The following is a 20,714-nucleotide window of genomic DNA, read 5'->3' on the forward strand; positions in this document are numbered from 1 at the left end:
CTGGGTGTCAAAGCAGGGTCCGTTTGGGTGCCGAGGGGGGCGTCTCTGGGTGTCTGGGGGTGCCTCTGGGTGTCGATGGGGTGGGCAGGGTCCCTGGGTGCCAGGGGGCTGTCCCTGGGTGCCAAAGGGGCTCCCTTGGGGGTCCTTTGGGTGCCGGGGGGGGGGGGAATCTCTGGGTGTGTCACTGGGTGCCGATGGGGGTGGGGAGGGTCCCTGGGTGCCGGGGGCGGTACTAAAGGGTGTCCCTAGGTGCTGGGGGAGGTCACTGCGGGGGCTCCTTGAGTTCTTGAGGAGGGGGGGGGGTGTCGCTGGGTGGCAAAGGGGGTCCCTTGGGGGTCCTTGAGCTCGTGGGGGGGTGTCACTGGGCCGCAAAGGGGGTCCTTGGGTACCGGGGAGAGTGTCGCTGGGTGCCAGGGGGAGTTCCTGGGTGCCAAACGGGGTCCCTGGGTACCAGAGTCGTGGGTGGGGGGCAGTTAGTGCCAGCGACGGGTGTGGTGTGCCAGGTCCCTGTGTGCCAGGTCCCCGTGTGCCCTCCCCCCACCTCACCGTGCCCCCCACCCCCCCACTGTGTCACATCGTATCGGTTCCTCACCGCGGTGAGGTGACACCGAGGTGACACCGCTTGTCACATGGATTAGAGGGACCTGGCACCGCGTGGGGGGGACACACACACACACACACAACCCCCCCCGGTACCAACCTCACCTCTTTTTTTCTGTCCCCTTCCTCCCCCCCCCCTCCCCCCCAGGCAGCTCCGACCGGTGCCACCTCCCCGCTGATGTCCCCAATGGCCCCCAAAGGACCAAGGGGGGTCCTGCTTCTATCACTGACCCTGCTCTGCTTGTCCCCCCCCGCCACCTCTGCCCCCCATCGCCCCCCCCGGCCCCTAAATAACCACCCCCAGCCCCCAAACGGCCCCTCCCAGGCTCAAAATGAGCCCCCCCAGCCTCCGAAGGACCTCCCCCAGCCCCAAAACGATGCCCCCACCCCCCAAAACGACCCCCCCCGGGGACAAAACCGACCTCCCCCCACCCTCACAGCGAACCCCCCCCGGTCCTCTCCCTCAACCTCGGCCTTAATTTTAAGCTAAAAATGCGAGGTCCCCCCCGAGGTCCCCCCACAGTTGGATCTCCCCCCACGAAAAGCCTTCCCCCCACCCCTGTGCCCCCCCCCCAGTTCGAACCGGGGTCAGGTTTTGCTGAAGAAGCAGCTTCTGGGGCCCCCCCCGGAAAAATTAAAGGGGTCGGAAGGCGGGGGGGGGGGCTTTAAATCGTGGGCCGCCCCCACCCCCCCCAAATGATCGCGGCCCCTTCCTCGGTGTCCCCCCCCCCCACCCGGGGACAAAGAGCTGGAGGTGGCCATCGCCATCGATCTGACAGCGGGGGTGGACCGGGGGGGGGTCGCTATCGCCGCCCCCCCCACACCCCACCAGTCCTTTTCGGGACCCTTCCCCCGGACCCCCCCCCTCGCATTTCCATCATTCCCAGTATGGCTGAACTGGTTGGTGAGTGACCCTCCCCCCTCGCCCCCCCCCCAAAGAGAAATTGGGGTTGGGGTGGGGGGCCCACAATAACTAACCCCCTCTGAGGGTTCCCTTTTAAGAGACACCCTTTGCCCCCTCCTCCCCAAAAAAAGGGGGGGGTGGTTTCCTCCCCTATTTTAAGGGACCCCTTAATAAAAACGGGGGGAGGGCTTAGGGAGGGGTTGGAAGGGGGGGGGGAGGGGTTGGAGGCGGGGGTGCCCCCCCCCCCTAAAGAACAAAATCTGGGAGGGAGTGTCGGGGAGGAGGAGGGTTAAGAGACCCTTGGGAATTGGGCTCCCTCCCCCCTCCCCCTTTTTATTTTTAGGGACCCCTTCCAATAAAAAGCGGGGGGGGGGGGGAGCAGTTCGGGAGGGGTCTGGGGGAGGGTTGGGATGGATTGGGGAGGAGTGGACCCCCCTAAAATAAATATTGGGAGGGGGTGTCTGGGTGAAGGGATTCCCCCCCCAAAAAAATAACCCTGGGGGGAGAGGTTGGGGGGTGTGTGGAGGGGCCGGGGGGGGCTCATTTTAAGGGGACTCCCCCGCATAAAGCTAAGGGGTGGAGGGGGGTTGGGGGGAGTTGGGCACACACACACCCCCGCTCAGAAAGAAACTGGGGGGGCTTCGGGACCCATTTTAAGGGACCCTCCTCCCCCCCCCGCCAGGGTTTCTGATCCCGACGAGGCCCCCCCCCAAACGGGCCCTCCCCCCAAAATGGGTCCCAAGAGGAAGAGGAGGGAGGAAGCGGAGCTGAGCAAGGTGCTACGGGGAGGAGAAAGGGAGAGACTCGGGGGGGGAAGGATGGGGGGGGGGGGGGCTGGGGGGAGGGAAGGGGGAACGGGGGGGGGGAGGAAATGGTGAATTTGAGGGGGGGAATAGGGGGGCACAGACGTCCTGGGGGGGCACTGGGAACTACTGGTTGTGACTGGGGGGGCACATGGAGGGTGTTTGGGGGGGCACTGGGAGTTACTGGTTGTGACTGGGGGGGCACATGGAGGGTGTTTGGGGGGCACTGGGAGTTACTGGTTGTGACTGGGGGGGGCACATGGAGGGTGTTTGGGGGGGGCACTGGGAGCTACTGGTTGTGACTGGGGGGGCACATGGAGGGTGTTTGGGGGGGCACTGGGAGCTACTGGTTGTGACTGGGGGGGGCACATGGAGGGTGTTTGGGGGGGCACTGGGAGCTACTGGTTGTGACTGGGGGGGCACATGGAGGGTGTTTGGGGGGGCACTGGGAGCTACTGGTTGTGACTGGGGGGGGCACATGGAGGGTGTTTGGGGGGGCACTGGGAGCTACTGGTTGTGACTGGGGGGGCACATGGAGGGTGTTTGGGGGGGCACTGGGAGCTACTGGTTGTGACTGGGGGGGCACATGGAGGGTGTTTGGGGGGCACTGGGAGTTACTGGTTTTGATTGGGGGGCACATGGAGGGTGTTTGGGGGGGCACATGGAGGGTGTTTGGGGGGGCACATGGAGGGTGTTTGGGGGGCACTGGGAGTTACTGGTTGTGACTGGGGGGTTACAGTAGGGTGAGTGGGGGGCACTGGGAGCTACTGGTTTTGATACGGGAGGGGTTCTGGGGTGCAGGTGGGGGTCACCCCCCCCATCCTAACCTCCTCCTCCCTTTTTCTCCTCCCCTCCCTTCCCCCCCCCCCCCCCCCCCCCAGCTCTCCCCTCAGCCTCCTCCTCCTGCCCCCCTAGCTCCAGCTGCCCCTCGGGGGGGGCAGGGGGGGAGGCTGGAACCCCCCACCCCCTTCCACAACCCCCCTCCTTTTTTTTTTTTACTGGTGGCCCCCCCCACTTCCTGCCCCCCCCCCGCGGTGTGGGGGCCGGTCTGGGCGGCTCAGGTGTACGGGGTGGCTTCCCTCTTCGCCCTGATGGCCTTGCTGGGCTTGCTGGTTGTGCTGGGCAGTCACCAGCGCCGCTTCCTGGGGGGGCTCCTGATGGTGGCGGGGGTCTCCCGAGCCGCCCCCCCTCTGTTTTTAGACCAAAATTTGTCCCCCCCCCCTCGCTCACCTCCTCTTCGAGCTGCCCTTTCCCTGCTTGGGGTGGGGGCTGGTGATCGCTCTGACCCCTCCCCCCAGTTACCCCAGTCCCTTGCTGCTGGTTTTGATGGTGTTACACCTGGGGGGGGCCGTCGGGGTGGTGATTTGGGGGGGGGGGGCGGGGTGGAGAAGTTCCCCCTCCTGTTGCTGGTGCCCCGCGGGGTTTTTCGTGCTGTTGGTCGTGGGGGTGCTGGTGGGGGCGCTGAGGAGCTGCGGGGAAAAGGGGGGGCAGGAGCAAAAAGGGGGAGGAGAGGGGCGGGGGGAAAAAGGAGGGGAGGGAAACGGGGGGGGTCCGAGAGGATGGGGGGTGGAATGGGGAGGGGAAAGGGGAAGGGGAAAGGGGGGGAAACCGGGGGGGGGCAATGGTGGTGGAGGGGAAATTGGGGGACCCCAAGGGAAGGGGGGGGCGACTGGAGGTCAAAATAATGAGGGGGGGTCACTCGGGGGGTCCTAAATCTGAGGGGGGGGGCAACTGGGGGTGCCAAGGAGAAAGGGGGGGGCAAGCGGAGGTGCCAAAGAGGGGTCGTTCGAGGGTGCCAAGGGTAAAAAGGGGGTCCCTTGGGGGACCCCAGGGCGAGGGGGGGTCGCTTGAGAGTCCCAAGGGAGGGTCACCGAAATGTCCCCAAGCTGAGGGGGGGTCGCTGAGTGGTACCCAGAGGGTGGCGCTGGGGGTGGCACTGGTGGGGGCGACACTGAGCGCTGGGCTGCAGATCTTGGGGGTGTTGCAGGGCTTGGGCTGGGGGGGCCCCCTCGCCCCCTACCCCCACCCCCACCGCCAGGACCCCCCCCGAGACCCTTTGGCTGTGGTGGGGGCTGCAGCTGAGCTGTCGCCTGGCAGAGGTGGCGATGGGCTTACCCCTGGCGTTGGTGGCGCGACCTTGGCATAAGAAACCTCCCCCTCCCCAAAACACCCCCCCCCAGCCCCTGGCACCCCTCTCCCCGAACCCGTAAACGGGGGGGGGCGCTGAAACGGGGGCATCTTTTTGGGCACACCCCCCCCCAGACGTCACCGAAGGGGACCCAACCCTCGGGTACCGCCCACCGTCGCCCATCGACCTGCGGCGGAGCATCGACGAGGCGCTGGGTGCCAAGCCCGGCATCTGCGTTGGCACCGGGACTGGCACCGGAACCGGAGCCAGGACCAGCAATGGGGCCGGGAATGGCACCGGGGTGGGCATCAGCGTCATCGGGGTGCCAGGGATGGGCGACGGGGGCGTGGTTGGGAGCCTTGGCACCGGGACCGGCATGGGCGGCATGGGCAGAACGGGATTGCCGGGGATGGGCACGACCGGTGGGACTGCCATGGGGACGGCTGGGGCAGCTGGGATGGGCATAAGTAGGATTGGCACAGCTGGCACAAGTGGCACAAGTGGGAACGGCACGGCTGGCACAGCGGGGATGGGTGCAACTGGCACTACTGGCACTGGCACAACCGGGACTGGTGCAAGTGGCACGACTGAGATTGGCACAGCTGAGAGTGGCACAGCTGCAACTGGCACAGCCACAACTCCAAGCCTTGGCACAGCGAGTTTACCAGGGCTTGGCACAACTGGCACAGGAGAGCCAGGCACAACCACTACACCAAGGCCTGGCACCACCAGCAGTGTGGAGCCTGACACAACTGGCACAGCGGTGCCCATCAGGGCAGGGCTTGGCACAGCTGGCACACGAGGTTCTGGGGCAACTGGCAAAGGGGATCTTGGCTCAACCACTACATCAGGTCCTGGCAAGACCACCACACTGCCAGGGCCTGGCACAAAAGGTCCTGGCACAACTACAGAACCTAAACTTGGCACAACTGGCACACAAGGTCCTGGCACAACCCCAGCACCAAATCTTGGCAGCAGTGGCACACAAGCTCCTGCCACAACTCATACAAAAGGTCCTGGCACGAGAATGGCACCGAATCTTGGCACAACTACGACACCAGAGCCTGGCACAACTGGCACACAGGGTCCTGGCACCGCTGGTGCAGGGGGTCCTGCTACAGCTGGCACCCCAGAGCCTGGCACAACAGGCACACAAGGCGCTGGCACAAGTGGCACCCCAGCACCTGGCATGACTGGTACACGAGGTCCTGGCACAAGTGGCACACAAGGTCCTGGCACAACTACGACACCAGTGCCTGGTGCAACGGGCATGAAGGCTCCTGGCACAACTGGCACCCCAGAGCTTGGCACAACTGGTACAAGGGGTCCTGCCACAACGGGCACAAGTGGCACCTCACTGCCTGGCACCGCGCCCCCTCCCCAACCCCCAACCCCTCATTCTGCCACCTCCTGTGCTGGGGGGTCCCTGGGGACGGGGGGAGGACATCAGGGTACTGGTGCCAGTACCAGTGGCCGTACTGGTGCCAATCCCATGCCTCCCAGTGACCCTGATGACACCATTGACTTGTAGGGTGCTGGGTGGCACCGGGAGGGCACAAACTGGATCCCCCCTCCCCCCGGTCCCCAAGACCCCAAATGACTTCCCCTTGCCCCCCCAGACCAAATCCCCGAGATCCCCTCAAATGCTGGTGACAACCTGGGACACGCCCCCCCTCCCCCAGGGTCCTCAAGACCTTCAAGTGCTGGTGACAACCTGGGACCCCTCCTCAATGTCCCCAAGACCCCCATCTGGTCCCTGGGGGTCCCTGAGACTCTCTACCAAGTGCTGGTGACAACCTGGGTACCCCCCAGTGTCCCCAGGGCCCCCAATGGCCCCACCCCCCAAGTCCTTGAGACCCCCCCTAAGATCCCTGAGCCCCCTCCCCAGTACCTCCCAGTTCCCCCCACCATGGCCAATGGGACACCCTCCCCCCCTTTTATTCCAAGCCCCGCCCCCCCCCGTACTGGGAGGCATTTGGGACTGCCCCCCCATCCCAGTTCTCCCAGTTTACCCAATAAAGTGCCACATGTGAAGGGTGTGAGTGTGACCCCCCCCTCCCAAATGGAACCCCCAAAATCACAACTGGGAGACACCCCATCCCCCCTACCCCTGAACTGGGACCCCCCAGTCCCCCCCTACCCCTAAACTGGGACCCCCAACCCCTTCCACCCTCGAACTGGGGCTCCGCCCAAACCCCCCCGCACCTCACCTGGGACCGTCAAGCCCACCCAGTTCCCCCCTCCCACTCTGAACTGAGAACCTCCCCCACCTTTCCCCCATCCTTAAACCGGCACTCCCATATCGCCCCTTTGTCACCTCACACCCCTAAACTGGGACTTCCAACCCTCCCCTGTCCCTGAACTGTGACGCCCCCCCCCAACCTGTCCTCAGTTCCCCCTGACCCCTAAACTGAGTCTCCCATTCCCCCCCGTTCTCCCCTCCCATTCTAAACCGGCTCCCCGCCCCCAGCTCTGCAATTCGCCCGCTAGCCGCTAGGTGCCGCTCTCCCGCTCCTTGCCTGCCGTCTTTCCGTCCTCCCAGGCGCCGCTTTTCGCGTTCCAGCAGCTCTCCCCGCGCCAAAACCTTGCGATTCTCCTCCAGGCCGCTAGGCGCCGCTCTCCCCTCCACCGCCCTGCATGGCTTCTCTCTCTCTCCCTCACTGTCCTCTCTCCTGCCGCGCATCTCCTCTCCCTTCCCGGCAGCCCCCGCGCGGCGCGTGCCCAAGATGGCGGCGGCCGGGAGTGGCCGTGGGTGCAGTCCCGGTGCCGGGCCCGTGGCGGGCTCTGTCCCGGGCCGTACGGTGATGGTGCGAGGGTTACCGGCCTCGGCCACCGCTGCAGACCTCGAGGATCTCTTCGGGCGCTTCGGGCCCCTTCGCCGCTGCTTTGTGGTCACCGAGAAGGGTCCGAGCCCGGGCGCCGGGGGGGAGGCTGGAAGGGTGTGCGGGGCTTGGGGGCAGGATCTGGGAGGGCTTGAGGGGGGCAGGAACCGGCGTCTGGGGGAGATTGAAGGGCTCTGAGACTGGAGTGCGGGGGTCTGGCGTGGGGCTAAGGGGGCCCGAGATGGAGGTCTGAGAGTGCCGGGGGGCTTCGTGGCAGGGATATGGGGGGGCCCGAAGGGGGTTGCAGAGGGTCTGGGGCCGGGGTCTGAGTCCTTGGAAAGCGTCAGGGGGTGGCTGAAGAGATTTGGGGATGCTGAGTGGACATGGAGAGGCTGGGGGTGTTGAGGGGCTCTGGGACTGGGGTCTGGGAGACTGAGGAGACTTGGAGGAGGCTGGGACTGGGGTCTGGGAGTGGGCTGAAGGGCTCTAGGAGGGGTGTGGGGGTGCTGAACGGGTCTGGGGCTGGGGGGGTGGAGTGAAGCAGTCTAGGGATGTTGAAGGGCTTTGGGACTGAGCAGTGTGGGTCTGAGGGGGCCTGGAGTCTGGGAATGGGGACTGGGGGTTCTGGGACGGGGGTCTGGGGTGGGATCTGAGGGGGCCTGGGAGGGAGGGACAGGTGCTGAAAACTTGGTCAGGGTCTGGGGGGGGAGCAGGGACCAAGGTTTTGTGGGGGAGTGGGGTGATGCTGAGGGGATCTGTGGGGGCCTGGACCAGGGTCTGCAGGCAGGCTTAGAGCCAGGGCCTGGGAGAGGCTGTGACAGGACTTGGGGTGGGGGGCTGGGATCACTGGGGGGGAGGGGGGCAGGTACATAGAGGGCTGGGATTTGAGGTGGGGGAATCAAGCTGGGGTGGAGAGGCTGTGAAGGGACTTGGGGGAGGCACCAGTGTGTTGTGGTGGGGCCAAGGGGAGCTTCTGGGGACCAGCCGTGGGGATAGTGACCCTGAAAGCTGGGAGGGGACATGTTGGGGTGGGGGCAGCGCTCCAGGGCCTCATTGTGTGTGTGTGTGTCTGCCCCCAGGCACCAAAACCTGCCGTGGCTTTGGCTATGTCACCTTCTCCTTGGCTGAGGACACCCAACGGGCTCTGAAGGAAGCCATCACCTTTGGGGGCCACCGCCTCGGGGTGACACTGGCACGGCAGCGACCCCAGAAGGGCCCCAAAAAATCTCTGGGGGGAGCCAAAGAGGGAAAAGGTAAATTGGGGAGCGGGGGGGGGGCAGTGTGGAATTGTTTCCCTCCTTCCCCCTTCCTTCAGCGCCTTGGTGCTGGCTCTTGTTGTCCGTCCCCCCCACCCCGCTGCCTGTGGTCCCCAATCCCTGCTGTTCCAAGACCTTCTTGTCCCCCCTGCAGGTGACTCCAAAGCCACCCCCTGTGCCCCCTCCCAGACCCAAAAAGGCCAAAGGCCCCCCCAAAAAAGCTCGGCTCATCATCCGCAACCTCAGCTTCAAGGTACCGGGGGGGAGGCTGCTCTGCTTTGTCACCCTGGAGGGGGGCAAAAGGGGACCCCCACCCCAGGGGGGCGGTCACTGTCACCTTTACTGACACCCCCCCCCCCCTCCTTATTGTGTCTCCCCACAGTGCTCAGAGGAGGACCTAAAGAAAGTTTTCTCCCCTTTTGGTACCGTGCTGGAGGTGAACATCCCCAAAAAAGCAGGTGGGACCCCTCCCTCCCCCCCCGCCTCATTTGGGGGCTTGGGGGGGGCTTTGTAGGGCACTGTGAGGACTCTTTGGGCTCTGGGGGCGCTCTTTAGGGCTTGAGAAGGCTCTTTGGGTGTGTGTGGGGAGTCTCCCTTTGGGTCTGGGGGTGCTTCTTTGGGGTCTGCAGGGGCACTTTGAGGGGTCTGAGGGACTTCTGTATGGGCTCAGGGCAGCTCTTTGAGGTTAGGGGGGGTCTTTTTTTGGGGGGTAATGATTAAATTGTGCCCCCCCCCAACACACACACAGATGGGAAGCTGAAGGGATTTGCCTTTGTCCAGCTCAGAACCATTCTGGAAGCAGCCAAAGCTCTAAGAGGGGTCAACATGAAAGAGGTTAAAGGTTTGTCCCCTCCATTCATTTTTCACCTGGGGGGTGCTTTCTGGGGTGCTCCCTTTCCCCTTTTTTATCCCTTTGCCTTTCCCTTCCCTGTCCATTTTTCTTTTTTACCCCCTCCCACCACTCCCCATTTCCCCATCTCTTCTTCCCTGTTCTTACCCTAGGGGGGTGCTCTTTAGGGCTCCCTCCCCCCATTTCACCCCCTGTTTTCTTCTGGAGGGGGGCTTTTGGGGCTGCCCCCTCCTTTCCCCCCTGGGGGAGCCCTTTGGGGCTGCCCCCCTCCCCATTTCCCTACCTTTTCTCCCCTCTTTTTACCCTGGAGGGGCTCTTTGGGGCTGCCTCCCCTCCCAGTTTCCCCACTCTCTTCCCAGTTTGGAGTGGAAGTGGGGAGGTCCCTTAAAGTCTGGGGGTTCCCTTAAGGTGTGCCCCCCAGTTTTACTGTGTGTATCCCCCAACCAGGTCGTCCAGTTGCTGTGGACTGGGCAGTGGCCAAGGACAAGTACAGAGCAACACAGGGAAACCAGCATAAGGGTGAGGCGCCCGGCTCCCTCCCCCGGCGTACGCTGGGCGCCCGGCTCCCTCTCCCGGCGTAAGCTGGGCGCCCGGCTCCCTCTCCCGGCGTAAGCTGGGCGCCTGGCTCCCTCTCCCGGCGTAAGCTGGGCGCCCGGCTCCCTCTCCCCGGCGTAAGCTGGGCGCCTGGCTCCCTCTCCCGGCGTAAGCTGGGCGCCCGGCTCCCTCTCCCGCTTTAATCCAGGCGCCCGGCTCCCTCCCCCGGCGTAAGCCAGGCGCCCAGCTCCCTCTCCCGGTATAAGCCGGGCGCCCGGCTCCCTCTCCCGGCGTAAGCCGGGTGCCCGGCTCCCTCCCCTGGCGTAACCTGGACGCCCGGCTCCCTCCCCTGGCGTAACCTGGACGCCTGGCTCCCTCTCCCGGCGTAAACTGGGTGCCCAGCTCCCTCTCCCACTTTAATCCAGGCACCCGGCTCCCTCCCCCACTGCAAGCCTGGTGCCCGGCTCCCTCCCCCACTGCAAGCCTGGTGCCCGGCTCCCTCCCCCACTGTAAGCCGGGTGCCCGGCTCCCTCCCCCACTGTAAGCCTGGTGCCCGGCTCCCTCCCCCACTGTAAGCCGGGTGCCCGGCTCCCTCCCCCACTGTAAGCCTGGTGCCCCGGCTCCCTCCCCCACTGTAAGCCTGGTGCCCGGCTCCCTCCCCCACTGTAAGCCGGGTGCCCGGCTCCCTCCCCCCACTGTAAGCCTGGTGCCCGGCTCCCTCCCCCACTGCAAGCCTGGTGCCCGGCTCCCTCCCCCACTGTAAGCCGGGTGCCCGGCTCCCTCCCCCACTGTAAGCCGGGTGCCCGGCTCCCTCCCCCACTGTAAGCCTGGTGCCCGGCTCCCTCCCCCACTGTAAGCCGGGTGCCCGGCTCCCTCCCCCACTGTAAGCCTGGTGCCCGGCTCCCTCCCCCACTGTAAGCCGGGTGCCCGGCTCCCTCCCCCACTGTAAGCCTGGTGCCCGGCTCCCTCCCCCACTGTAAGCCGGGTGCCCGGCTCCCTCCCCCGCTGTAAGCCAGGCGCCCGGCTCCCTCTCCCACTTTAATCCAGGCACCCAGCTCCCTTCCCCGGTATAAGCCGGGTGCCTGGCTCCCTCACCCACTGTAAGCTGGGCGCCCGGCTCCCTCTCCTGCTTTAATCCAGGCGCCCGGCTCCCTCCCCCAGTATAAGCTGGGCGCCCGGCTCCCTCTCCTGCTTTAATCCAGGCGCCCGGCTCCCTCCCCCAGTATAAGCTGGGCGCCCGGCTCCCTCTCCTGCTTTAATCCAGGCGCCCGGCTCCCTCCCCCAGTATAAGCTGGGCGCCCGGTTCCCTCCCCCACTGTAAACTGGGTGCCCGGCTCCCTCCCCCACTGTAAACTGGGTGCCCGGCTCCCTCCCCCGCTGTAAGCCGGGTGCCCGTCTCCCTCTCCTGGCATAAGCTGGGTGCCCGGCTCCCTCCCCTGGCGTAAGCTGGACGCCCGGCTCCCTCTCCCGCTGTAAGCCGGGTGCCCGGCTCCCTCACCCTTTAATTTGTGCCCACAGGGAGCGAAGAGGAAGAAAATGAAGGGAAAGAAGAAGAAAAAGGGGTAGAAGAGAAGGTGGAAGAGGAACAGGAAGAGGAGGAGGAGGGAGAGGAGATGGAAGTGGATGAGGAAGGAAGCAGTGAGGAGGAAGACAGAGAAGATGACGAAGATGAAGATGAAAGTGAAGAAGATGACGAAGAGGAAGATGAAGATGATGATGAAGAGGAAGATGAAGAGGAAGGAGGAAAAGGTTTTGTTCTGCCCTTGCAGGGTCAAGGGGGGCTCTGGGGGGAGCTCTTTTTGAGGCCTGGGGTGGGCTGGTTTTGTGTCTGGGGGTGGAATTTTTAGGGGCCTGTGGGGGCCTCTCGGGGGGGTGCTCCTTGGAATCTGGGGGGGAGCTTTCATGGGGGTGCTCCTTTTGGGTTCTGGCTGGGGGGAGCGGGGCTTATTTTGGGGGCTCTTTGGGGATCTGGGAGGGGTGCTCTTTGAGATCTGGGTGGGGGGTTCACTTTACCATCCCCCATTTTTTTCCAGGGGGGGTCACCCCTAAAAAACCACCCCCGAAACGTCCTTCCTCCGCCTCTGATGTCTCCGAGGGCAGGACCGTCTTTGTCCGGTGAGCTGGCAGCCAGCCCCTGCCCTGGGCTGGGATGAACTGCTGGGAGTGGGGAGGGGCTGCATGATGAACCCCAACCCTTAACTGTTTTGGGGGACCTGCCCCCCCCATCTTCCCCAGCAATCTCTCATTTGACACTGAAGAGGAAGACCTGGGGGAGCTGTTGGAGCAGTTTGGGGAGCTCCAGTACGTCCGAGTCGTGCTGCACCCCGACACTGAGCAATCCAAAGGTCAGTGTAATGTTTTGTCCTTGAGACCCCTTCCCCTCCCCCAACATGAACTGAACCCCATGTTGCTCACTCCCCCCAGGCTGTGCATTCGTTCAATTTAAGACACAAGAAGCTGCCCAGAAATGTCTCCAAGCTGCTCAGGAAGAGAGTGAGGTCAGGGGGGTGGGGATGGTGGCACAAAAAATTGGGGATCCCCTCCTCCCCCTCTCTTTCCTCCCACTCTTCCCCCCTTCCCTCTCCTTCTGTTTTCTTCCTCTCCCCTCTCCTTCTTTTTTCTTCCCCTCCTCTCTCCTTCTTTTTTCTTCCCCTCCCCTCTCCTTCTTTTTTCTTCCCCTCTCTTCCTTTTTTCCTCCCCTCTCCTCTCTTCCTTCTTTTTTGACCCTCTCCCCTATCTTCCTTCTTTTTTGACCCTCTCCCCTATCTTCCTTCTTTTTTGACCCCTTCTCTTCCTTCTTTTTTGATCCCCTCCCCTCCCCTTCTTTTTTTGGCCCCTCCCCTTCTTTTTTTGGCCCCTCCCCTTCTTTTTTTGGCCCCTCCCCTTCTTTTTTGGCCCCTCCCCTTCTTTTTTGGCCCCTCCCCTTCTTTTTTGGCCCCTCCCCTTCTTTTTTGGCCCCTCCCCTTCCTTTTTTGGCCCCTCCCCTTCCTTTTTTGGCCCCTCCCCTTCCTTTTTTGGCCCCTCCCCTTCCTTTTTGGCCCCTCCCCTTCCTTTTTTGGCCCCTCCCCTTCCTTTTTTGGCCCCTCCCCTTATTTTTTGGCCCCTCCCCTTATTTTTTTGGCCCCTCCTTTCCCTTTCTTTTCCCCCTCCCTTCCTTTTCTTTTCCCCCTCCTTTCCCTTTCTTTGGCCCCTCCCTTCCCTTTCTTTTCCCCCTCCTTTCCCTTTCTTTGGCCCCTCCCTTCCCTTTCTTTTCCCCCTCCCTTCCCTTTCTTTTCCCCCTCCCTTCCCTTTCTTTTCCCCCTCCCTTCCCTTTCTTTTCCCCCTCCCTTCCCTTTCTTTTCCCCCTCCCTTCCCTTTCTTTTCCCCCTCCCTTCCCTTTCTTTTCCCCCTCCCTTCCCTTTCTTTTCCCCCTCCCTTCCCTTTCTTTTCCCCCTCCCTTCCCTTTCTTTTCCCCCTCCCTTCCCTTTCTTTTCCCCCTCCCTTCCCTTTCTTTTCCCCCTCCCTTCCCTTTCTTTTCCCCCTCCCTTCCCTTTCTTTTCCCCCTCCCTTCCCTTTCTTTTCCCCCTCCCTTCCCTTTCTTTTCCCCCTCCCTTCCCTTTCTTTTCCCCCTCCCTTCCCTTTCTTTTCCCCCTCCCTTCCCTTTCTTTTCCCCCTCCCTTCCCTTTCTTTTCCCCCTCCCTTCCCTTTCTTTTCCCCCTCCCTTCCCTTTCTTTTCCCCCTCCCTTCCCTTTCTTTTCCCCCTCCCTTCCCTTTCTTTTCCCCCTCCCTTCCCTTTCTTTTCCCCCTCCCTTCCCTTTCTTTTCCCCCTCCCTTCCCTTTCTTTTCCCCCTCCCTTCCCTTTCTTTTCCCCCTCCCTTCCCTTTCTTTTCCCCCTCCCTTCCCTTTCTTTTCCCCCTCCCTTCCCTTTCTTTTCCCCCTCCCTTCCCTTTCTTTTCCCCCTCCCTTCCCTTTCTTTTCCCCCTCCCTTCCCTTTCTTTTCCCCCTCCCTTCCCTTTCTTTTCCTCGCTCTTCCCCCCACCCCCATGTGATGTTCCCCCCGCTTGTGTCCCCGTGCCAGCTGGGGGGGCTGCGGCTGGAGGGTCGCCAGCTCCGCATCGATATGGCGGTCAGCAGGGACCAGGCTCAGAAGCTTCGAGGCTCCAAACCCAGAAAGCCCCCAGGGACCCGAAACCTTTACTTGGCTCGGGAGGGCTGTGAGTATGAAAATATAAAGGGGGCGGGGGGGGGCTTCACACCCCTTCGAGGTGTCACAGGGGGTCCCCATTTTGTGTGTGTCCCCTCATTTTTCATCTGCCCCCCGCAGTGATCCGTGCCGGCACCAAGGCGGCGGAAGGAGTCAGCGAGGCTGATATGGCCAAGAGAGCGCGGGTGGGTTGGTTTGTCCCCTGACCTTGCATCACCCCCCCCACCCCAATGACTTGTGGGCAACAGAAAGCACCCCAAGGGGGTCCCTAGTATCTCCATAGCCAATCCCAGTTTGTCCCAGTTCGAGGAGTTGAAGCACCAGAAGCTGAAGGATCAAAACATCTTCGTCTCCCCTACTCGGCTCTGCGTCCACAACCTCCCCAAAGCTGTCGACAGCTCCAAGCTCAGAAGGCTTCTCCTGAGGCTGTTCCAGGGAGGTCCAGCTCCATGGATCAAAGAGGTGACTGTCACCTCTCTCCCCCCAGGGTGTCTCCTTCCTGTTACCAAGGTGTCCCCTTGGTGTCAGCTGGGGTTTGGCTCCACTCCACAGTGGGTTGTGGGGTGGTAAGGGGGTGGGTGTTCTCCTCGGGGTCTTCCTTGTGTCTCCTCACATTGCTTTTGGGAGGGTTACAGGAAGAAGGGTGTTCCTAAAGTGTCCTCTTAGTGTGCCCATAGTGTCATCTTAGTGTCCCCATGGTGTCATCTATAATGTCCCCATGGTGTCACCTAGGTGCTACCTGGGGTTTGGCTCCACTCCACAGTGGGTTGTGGGGTGGTAAGGGGGTGGGTGTTCTCCTTGGGGTCTTCCTCGTGTCTCCTCACGTTGCTTTTGGGAGGGTTACAGGAGGAAGAGTGTCCCCAGGGTGTCCTCTTAGTGTCCCCAGGGTGTCACCTTGGTGTCAGCTGGGGTTTGGCTCCACTCCACAGTGGGTTGTGGGGTGGTAAGGGGGTGGGTGTTCTCCTTGGGGTCTTCCTCGTGTCTCCTCACGTTGCTTTTGGGAGGGTTACAGGAGGAAGAGTGTCCCCAGGGTGTCCTCTTAGTGTCCCCAGGGTGTCACCTAGGTGCTACCTGGGCTTTGGCTCCACAGTGGGTTGTGGGGTGGTAAGGGGTTGGGTGTTCTCCTCGGGGTCTTCCTTGTGTCTCCTCACGTTGCTTTTGGGAGGGCTAGAGGGGGAGGAGTGTCCCTGCAGCATCCTCTTAGTGTGCCCGTGGTGGTCCTGGAGCTGCCAGCTCTCCCAGCCTGAGCCAGCCTAAGGCAGTGTCCTCTGCAGTGCAGGGTGATGAGGGAGGAACGAGGCAGAGGGCAGTCTTTGGGCTATGCCTTCGTGGAACTCGGGGACCACCAACAGGCTCTGGCTGCCCTCCGGGGCCTCAACAACAACCCCCAGATTTTTGGGCCCCAAAAGGTGAGTCCCACCCCACTGAGGGGGGTGTTGGGGGGGCCCTTCCCCCCCCCCCTTTCATTCCTGCCCCCTCTCCCCCCTCATAATTTTTACACCATTTCCCCCCAACCCCCTTTCATTGGGGTCCTCCCTGCACCCCAAAACCCTACAAGGGGTTTGCCTCCCCTCCACTTTTTAGCTTCCCCCCCAAATTTTAACCCCCTCCCCCCCCCTATTTTAGCCTCCCCCAAGTACTTTAAGGTCCCCCCCCAACACTTTAAGCCCTGCCACAGTATTTTAGGGATTCCCCCCCCAGTATTTTTGGGACCCCCTCCCCAAATATTTGATGGCCTCCCCAGATGCTTCAGGGCTGTCCCTCCCAATACTTTTAAGCCCCCCTGCAATATTTCAGGGATCCCCCCAATATTTTTGGAGCTCCCCCTCATTTCTGGGAGGTTCCCTTGGGGTTTTGGGGTCCTGTCCCCCCTGGGGCAGTCCCCTTGGGGTTTTGGGATCCTGGGGGACAGTGCCCTAGGGATTTTGAGGTCCTCCCCCCTCCTCCTCTCCCCCTCCTATGTCATTCCTGGGGGGGGGTGGTCCTTTGGGATTTTGGGGGAGTGCCCTTGGGGTTTTTGGGGTCCTGTGCCCATCCTGACCTCCCCAGCCCCCCATTTCCAGAGACCCATCGTGGAGTTCTCGCTGGAGGACAGGAGGAAGCTGAAGCTGAAGGAGCAGCGAACCCAGCGCAGCCTGGTAGGGCACATTGTCACCTCAGGGTCACCTGGGCTCTGGGTCATCTCTGGGGAGCCCTGTGTCCCACTCTGTCTCCCCTCAGTGTCCCTTTGTGTCCCCCTCCATGTCCCTCTGTCCCTTTCTCGGTGCTCCCCTGGGTCAGCCTCTCCATGTCCCCCTCTGGGTCCCCCTCTCCCTGTCCCCTTTTGGGCTGGCCTTTAGGGTAGCAGTGGATACAGAGGAGCTGAGTGTCCCCTCAGTGTCACCCTAGTGCCACCTCCAGTGTCCTCTGTGTCCCCTCTGGGGTGCCTCTGGGGGTGCAGAGGAGCTGGGTGTCCCCTCAGTGTGCCTTCTGTCCCCCCTCCCAGTATCCCCAGTTCTCCATGTTCTATCAGCATCTCCCTTTTGTCCTTGTCCCCTCCCAGCTGAAGCTCCAACAGAAGCCACCAGAGAAGGACCCAAAGCCCCCAGAGCAGAAGCTGGACTCCAACCCCGCCCAGGGGAAGAAGAACCCCCTCTTTAAGGGGGCAAAGAAGGGGCAAGAAACCCCCCCACCCATCCCAGTGCCCCCAGCTGGGGCTGCCTCCTGGGCTGGCTTCCGTACGGAGCTGCAGGGGCAGCCCCGGGATGGAGCCCCCAGGACCAAGGTGCTGGCACTGCCCTCGCATAGGGGACCCAAAATCAGGTACTGAGGGCTGGGGGGCACCCAGGTGTACCCCTCCAGCCAGCCTTGGGCACCCATGGATGCTCTTAGACCCATAACTGCCCCCTGTGGGTGCATCTGGGCACCTGCACTGGCACCCATGGGTGCTCCTGAGCCTGTAACTGGCTCCTATGGGTGCTCTTAGGCCCATAACTGCCCCCTGTGGGTGCATCTGGGCACCTGCACTGGCACCCATGGGTGCTCCTGAACCTATAACTGGCTCCTATAGATGCTCTTAGCCCCATAACTGCCCCCTGTGGGTGCATCTGGGCACCTGCACTGGCACCCATGGGTGCTCCTGAACCTATAACTGGCTCCTATAGATGCTCTTAGCCCCATAACTGCCCCCTATGGGTGCATCTGGGCACCTGCACTGGCACCCATGGGTGCTCCTGAGCCTGTAACTGGCTCCTATGGGTGCTCTTAGACCCATAACTGCCCCCTGTGGGTGCATCTGGGCACCTGCACTGGCACTTATGGGTGCTCCTGGGTCTGTAACTGGCATCTGGGCACCTATGCTGGCCCCTGTGTGTGCCCTTAGGCCCCTAACTGGCACCCATAGGTACTCCTGGGCAAGTAAATGACACCCCTGGGGTACTCCTGAGTCCATATCTGTCACCAGTGGATGCCTGTGGGCCCATATCTGGCACCCATGGGTGCTCTTAGACCCATAACTGGCACTCATGGGTATTCCTGGGCCGGTGGCTGGCACTTATGGGTGCTCCTGAGCCTGTAATTGGCACCCATGCATGTTCCTGAGCCTGTATCTGGTGCTTCTAGGGTGCATCTGGGCACCTACACTGGCACTCATGGATGCTTCTCTGCCCATAACTGGCACCTATACCCCTACTCTTGGTGCCCTTGGACCCTCACCTTTGGTATCCATGGGTGCCCCAGCCCCTGCCCAGCACCCATGGGTGCCCCTTAACCCTTTGCCCCCCCCCAGGAAACGTGACAAGGGGCAGCTGAAGCCCCCCCCCAAGAAACAGCCCAAGGCCAAAACTCGACGGAGGAAGGAGAAGCAAACAGGGACCCCCCCCACAGGTAACAGCTGGGGCACCCCTCCCCACTTTGGGCCCTCCCACCCCAAAAGAGGGCAGACTCCCCAGGTCTGCCCCACTTTGTATTGGGGGGGTCCAGACACCCCCACTTCTGCCCCACTTTGTATTGGGGAGGTGTCCCAGGACCCTCATTTTTACCCCCATTGATCCTGGGAGGGTAGTGGGGGGGTGTTAGGGACCCCAGTTTTTACCCCCCCTAACCAGTTTAAGGATTGGGGTGGGGGGAAAGGACTTTTTTAGGGGTACAGGGGTGCTGGGGGTTGATTTCCAATGCTTCTCCCCTCATTAAGCCCCCCCTTCCCCTCCCCCCCGTTTCTGCCCCCTGCCAGGCCAAACGGCGCCGAGGAGGCCCCAAGGGGGGGGTCTGAAGCTCGATTCAACGACCTGGTGGAACGGTACAAGAGGAAGATTTTGGGGGGGGGACACCCCCACACCCAAAAGAAGCAAATGGTTTGACACCTGAGAGCCCTCCCCCAAGTTCTGACTTCCCTCCCCCCCCCGATTCCCTCCTGGGGGCTGTGTGGAGGGGTTCAATTTCAAGGGAGAGATTGATGTTTTCCCACCCCCCCTCCCCACCCCCTTCAGATTTGGGGGTGCCCCCTTGCTGTCCCAGGGATTTTTGGCCCTCCCCCTACCTTGGGAAGGTTGCTGGGGGGGTGAGGGAGGGGGCAGGACCCTCTCCAACCCCCTCTTTTGTTGGTTTGGGTGTTTTTTTTCGGGGGTGGGGGGGGTGGGGTTGGTGGTCAAAAAGTAAAGAAGTTATTAGAATCAAATCCCTCTTTGTGATGAAAAATGTCCCACTCCTCCCCGCCCCCCCAAAATCTTTGGGGGCTTAAGCTCCCCGGGGGAGACTGGAGGGTCCTGGCAGGGTATGGGGGAGAGGGGGAAGCCTGCCAGTGTTTGGGGGGTGGGGGAAACCCCCTCAGTGTTGGGGGAGGGGTGAAAAGAGAGGAAGCTCTTGGGATAAGATCCCCACCCCAGCTTTGTCCCCTCTGTCCCCCTCCCCATTGTCCCCCCCCCATTGTCCCCCTCCCCACTGTCCCACTCTCCTCCAATGTCCCTCTCATCCCTCTTCCTCTCCCCATTGTCCCTCTTTCTGTCCTCAGTGTCCCTCTCCCTGTCCTTACTGTCCCCATTGTCCCTCTCTCCATTGTCTTTCTCATCACTGTCCCCCTCCCCACTGTCCCCCTCCCCACTGTCCTTCTCATCCCTCTTCCCCTCCCCCATGTCCCCCTCCCCACTGTCCCCCTCCCCACTGTCCTTCTCATCCCTCTTCCCCTCCCCACTGTCCCCCTCCCCACTGTCCTACTCATCCCTCTTCCCCTCCCCACTGTCCCCCTCCCTGTTCTCTCTGTCCCCATTGTCTCCATCCCTGTCCCTCTCCTCATCCTCAGCCTCTCCAGCACACCACCCCCCTCCCACACGTCCCCACATCACCTCCTGTCCTCCCTCTGGGTCACACCAGGTCAGGAGGCCTCCAGCAGCCTCCTCATAAACCACATCAAGACTCAGCCAGCTGCTGCCACGTCCCCGAGTGTCCCCAGCCATGTCTCCCAGGGTCCCTTGTTCCCAGCCATCCCATCTTGAGGATCCCTGGGGTGTCCCCTGCCACCCCTGAAGCCACCAGGTCCCTGGGGACACCTTCCCCATACCCTGAGATGGAGCTCTGTGGGGACACCAGGGGGACACACACCAGTACCCAGCTGTGGTGGCACTGGAACCCAGCTATGGTGGCACTGGGCCCCAGCTATGGGGACACCAGTACCCAGCGGTGGTGGCACTGGTTCCCAGGGCTGCCCAGTTGTGGGGATGGGACACTGGCACCCAGCAATGGTGACAGCAGCAGCTGATGATGGGACAGCCGGGGGTGGCGGCACCAGCGCCCAGCCGTGGGGACACTGGACCCCAGTGCTGGGCACTTGGGGACACTGTCACCTGACAGTGGGAACAGCAGCATGCTGTGGTGACAACCAACACCTGGCCTTGGGTACCAGCACCCAATGATGGTCACACTGGAACCAGCTGATGGGGACACCAGCACCCAGAGATGGGGACACCGGCACCAGGGGGTGGCGACACTGGAACCCGGTAATGGGGATGTGGGGACACTGGTCCCCAGCTTTGGTGACACTTGGACTTCAGCAAGGCCTTTGACACTGTCCCCCACAGCAAACTGCTGGCTAAGCTGTCAGCTCGTGGCTTGGACCACAACACTCTGTGCTGGGTTAGGAAGTGGCTGGAGGGCTGAGCCCAGAGATTGGTGGTGAATGATGCCACATCCAGATGGCAGCCAGGCACCAGTGGTGTGCCCCAGGGATCAGTGCTGGGCCCTGTGCTCTTTAACATCTTTATTGATGATCTGCTTGAGGGGACTGAGTCAGTCATCAGCAAGTTTGCAGATGACACCAAGTTAGGAGCAGATGTTAGTCAGTTAGAGGGCAGAAGGGCTCTGCAGAGGGACCTCGACCGACTGGACAGATGGGCAGAGTCCAATGGGATGGCATTCAACAAGTCCAAGTGCCGAGTGCTGCACTTTGGCCACGGCAACCCCATGCAGAGCTACAGGCTGGGGTCAGAGTGGCTGGAGAGCTGCCAAACAGAGAGGGACCTGGGGGTGCTGATTGACAGCTGCCTGAACATGAGCCAGCAGTGTGCCCAGGTGGCCAAGAAGGCCAATGGCATCCTGGCCTGCATTAGGAATAGTGTGGCCAGCAGGAGCAGGCAGGTCATTGTGCCCCTGTACTCTGCATTGG

General features: G+C 62.4%; 1 protein-coding gene and 1 long non-coding RNA gene across 2 annotated transcripts; both read left to right on the top strand.

The window, feature by feature from the left end:
• Positions 1-1,073: 1,073 nt before the first annotated feature.
• On the top strand, positions 1,074-3,633 carry LOC137457882 (uncharacterized). The gene is made up of 3 exons (XR_010991475.1): positions 1,074-1,504; positions 2,187-2,280; positions 3,189-3,633. It is a non-coding gene; the product is annotated as an uncharacterized lncRNA (long non-coding RNA).
• A 3,494-nt stretch (positions 3,634-7,127) lies between these two features.
• RBM28 (RNA binding motif protein 28) lies at positions 7,128-18,689 on the top strand. Its single transcript, XM_068169620.1, is given in 20 exon segments — positions 7,128-7,339; positions 8,337-8,494; positions 8,680-8,766; positions 8,896-8,971; positions 9,262-9,354; positions 9,811-9,882; positions 11,416-11,646; positions 11,931-12,012; positions 12,133-12,242; positions 12,322-12,395; positions 13,955-14,090; positions 14,201-14,265; positions 14,384-14,542; positions 15,355-15,489; positions 16,144-16,218; positions 16,623-16,882; positions 17,847-17,939; positions 18,296-18,314; positions 18,316-18,375; positions 18,377-18,689. Coding segments are annotated over 20 exon segments (2,211 nt in total). The 5' UTR covers positions 7,128-7,161; the 3' UTR covers positions 18,425-18,689.
• Positions 18,690-20,714: the final 2,025 nt, after the last annotated feature.

Source organism: Melanerpes formicivorus, unplaced genomic scaffold (genome assembly GCF_026170545.1).
Source record: "Melanerpes formicivorus ecotype bairdi unplaced genomic scaffold, bMelFor1.0.p_v2 SCAF_3, whole genome shotgun sequence".
Classification (NCBI taxonomy): domain Eukaryota; kingdom Metazoa; phylum Chordata; class Aves; order Piciformes; family Picidae; genus Melanerpes; species Melanerpes formicivorus.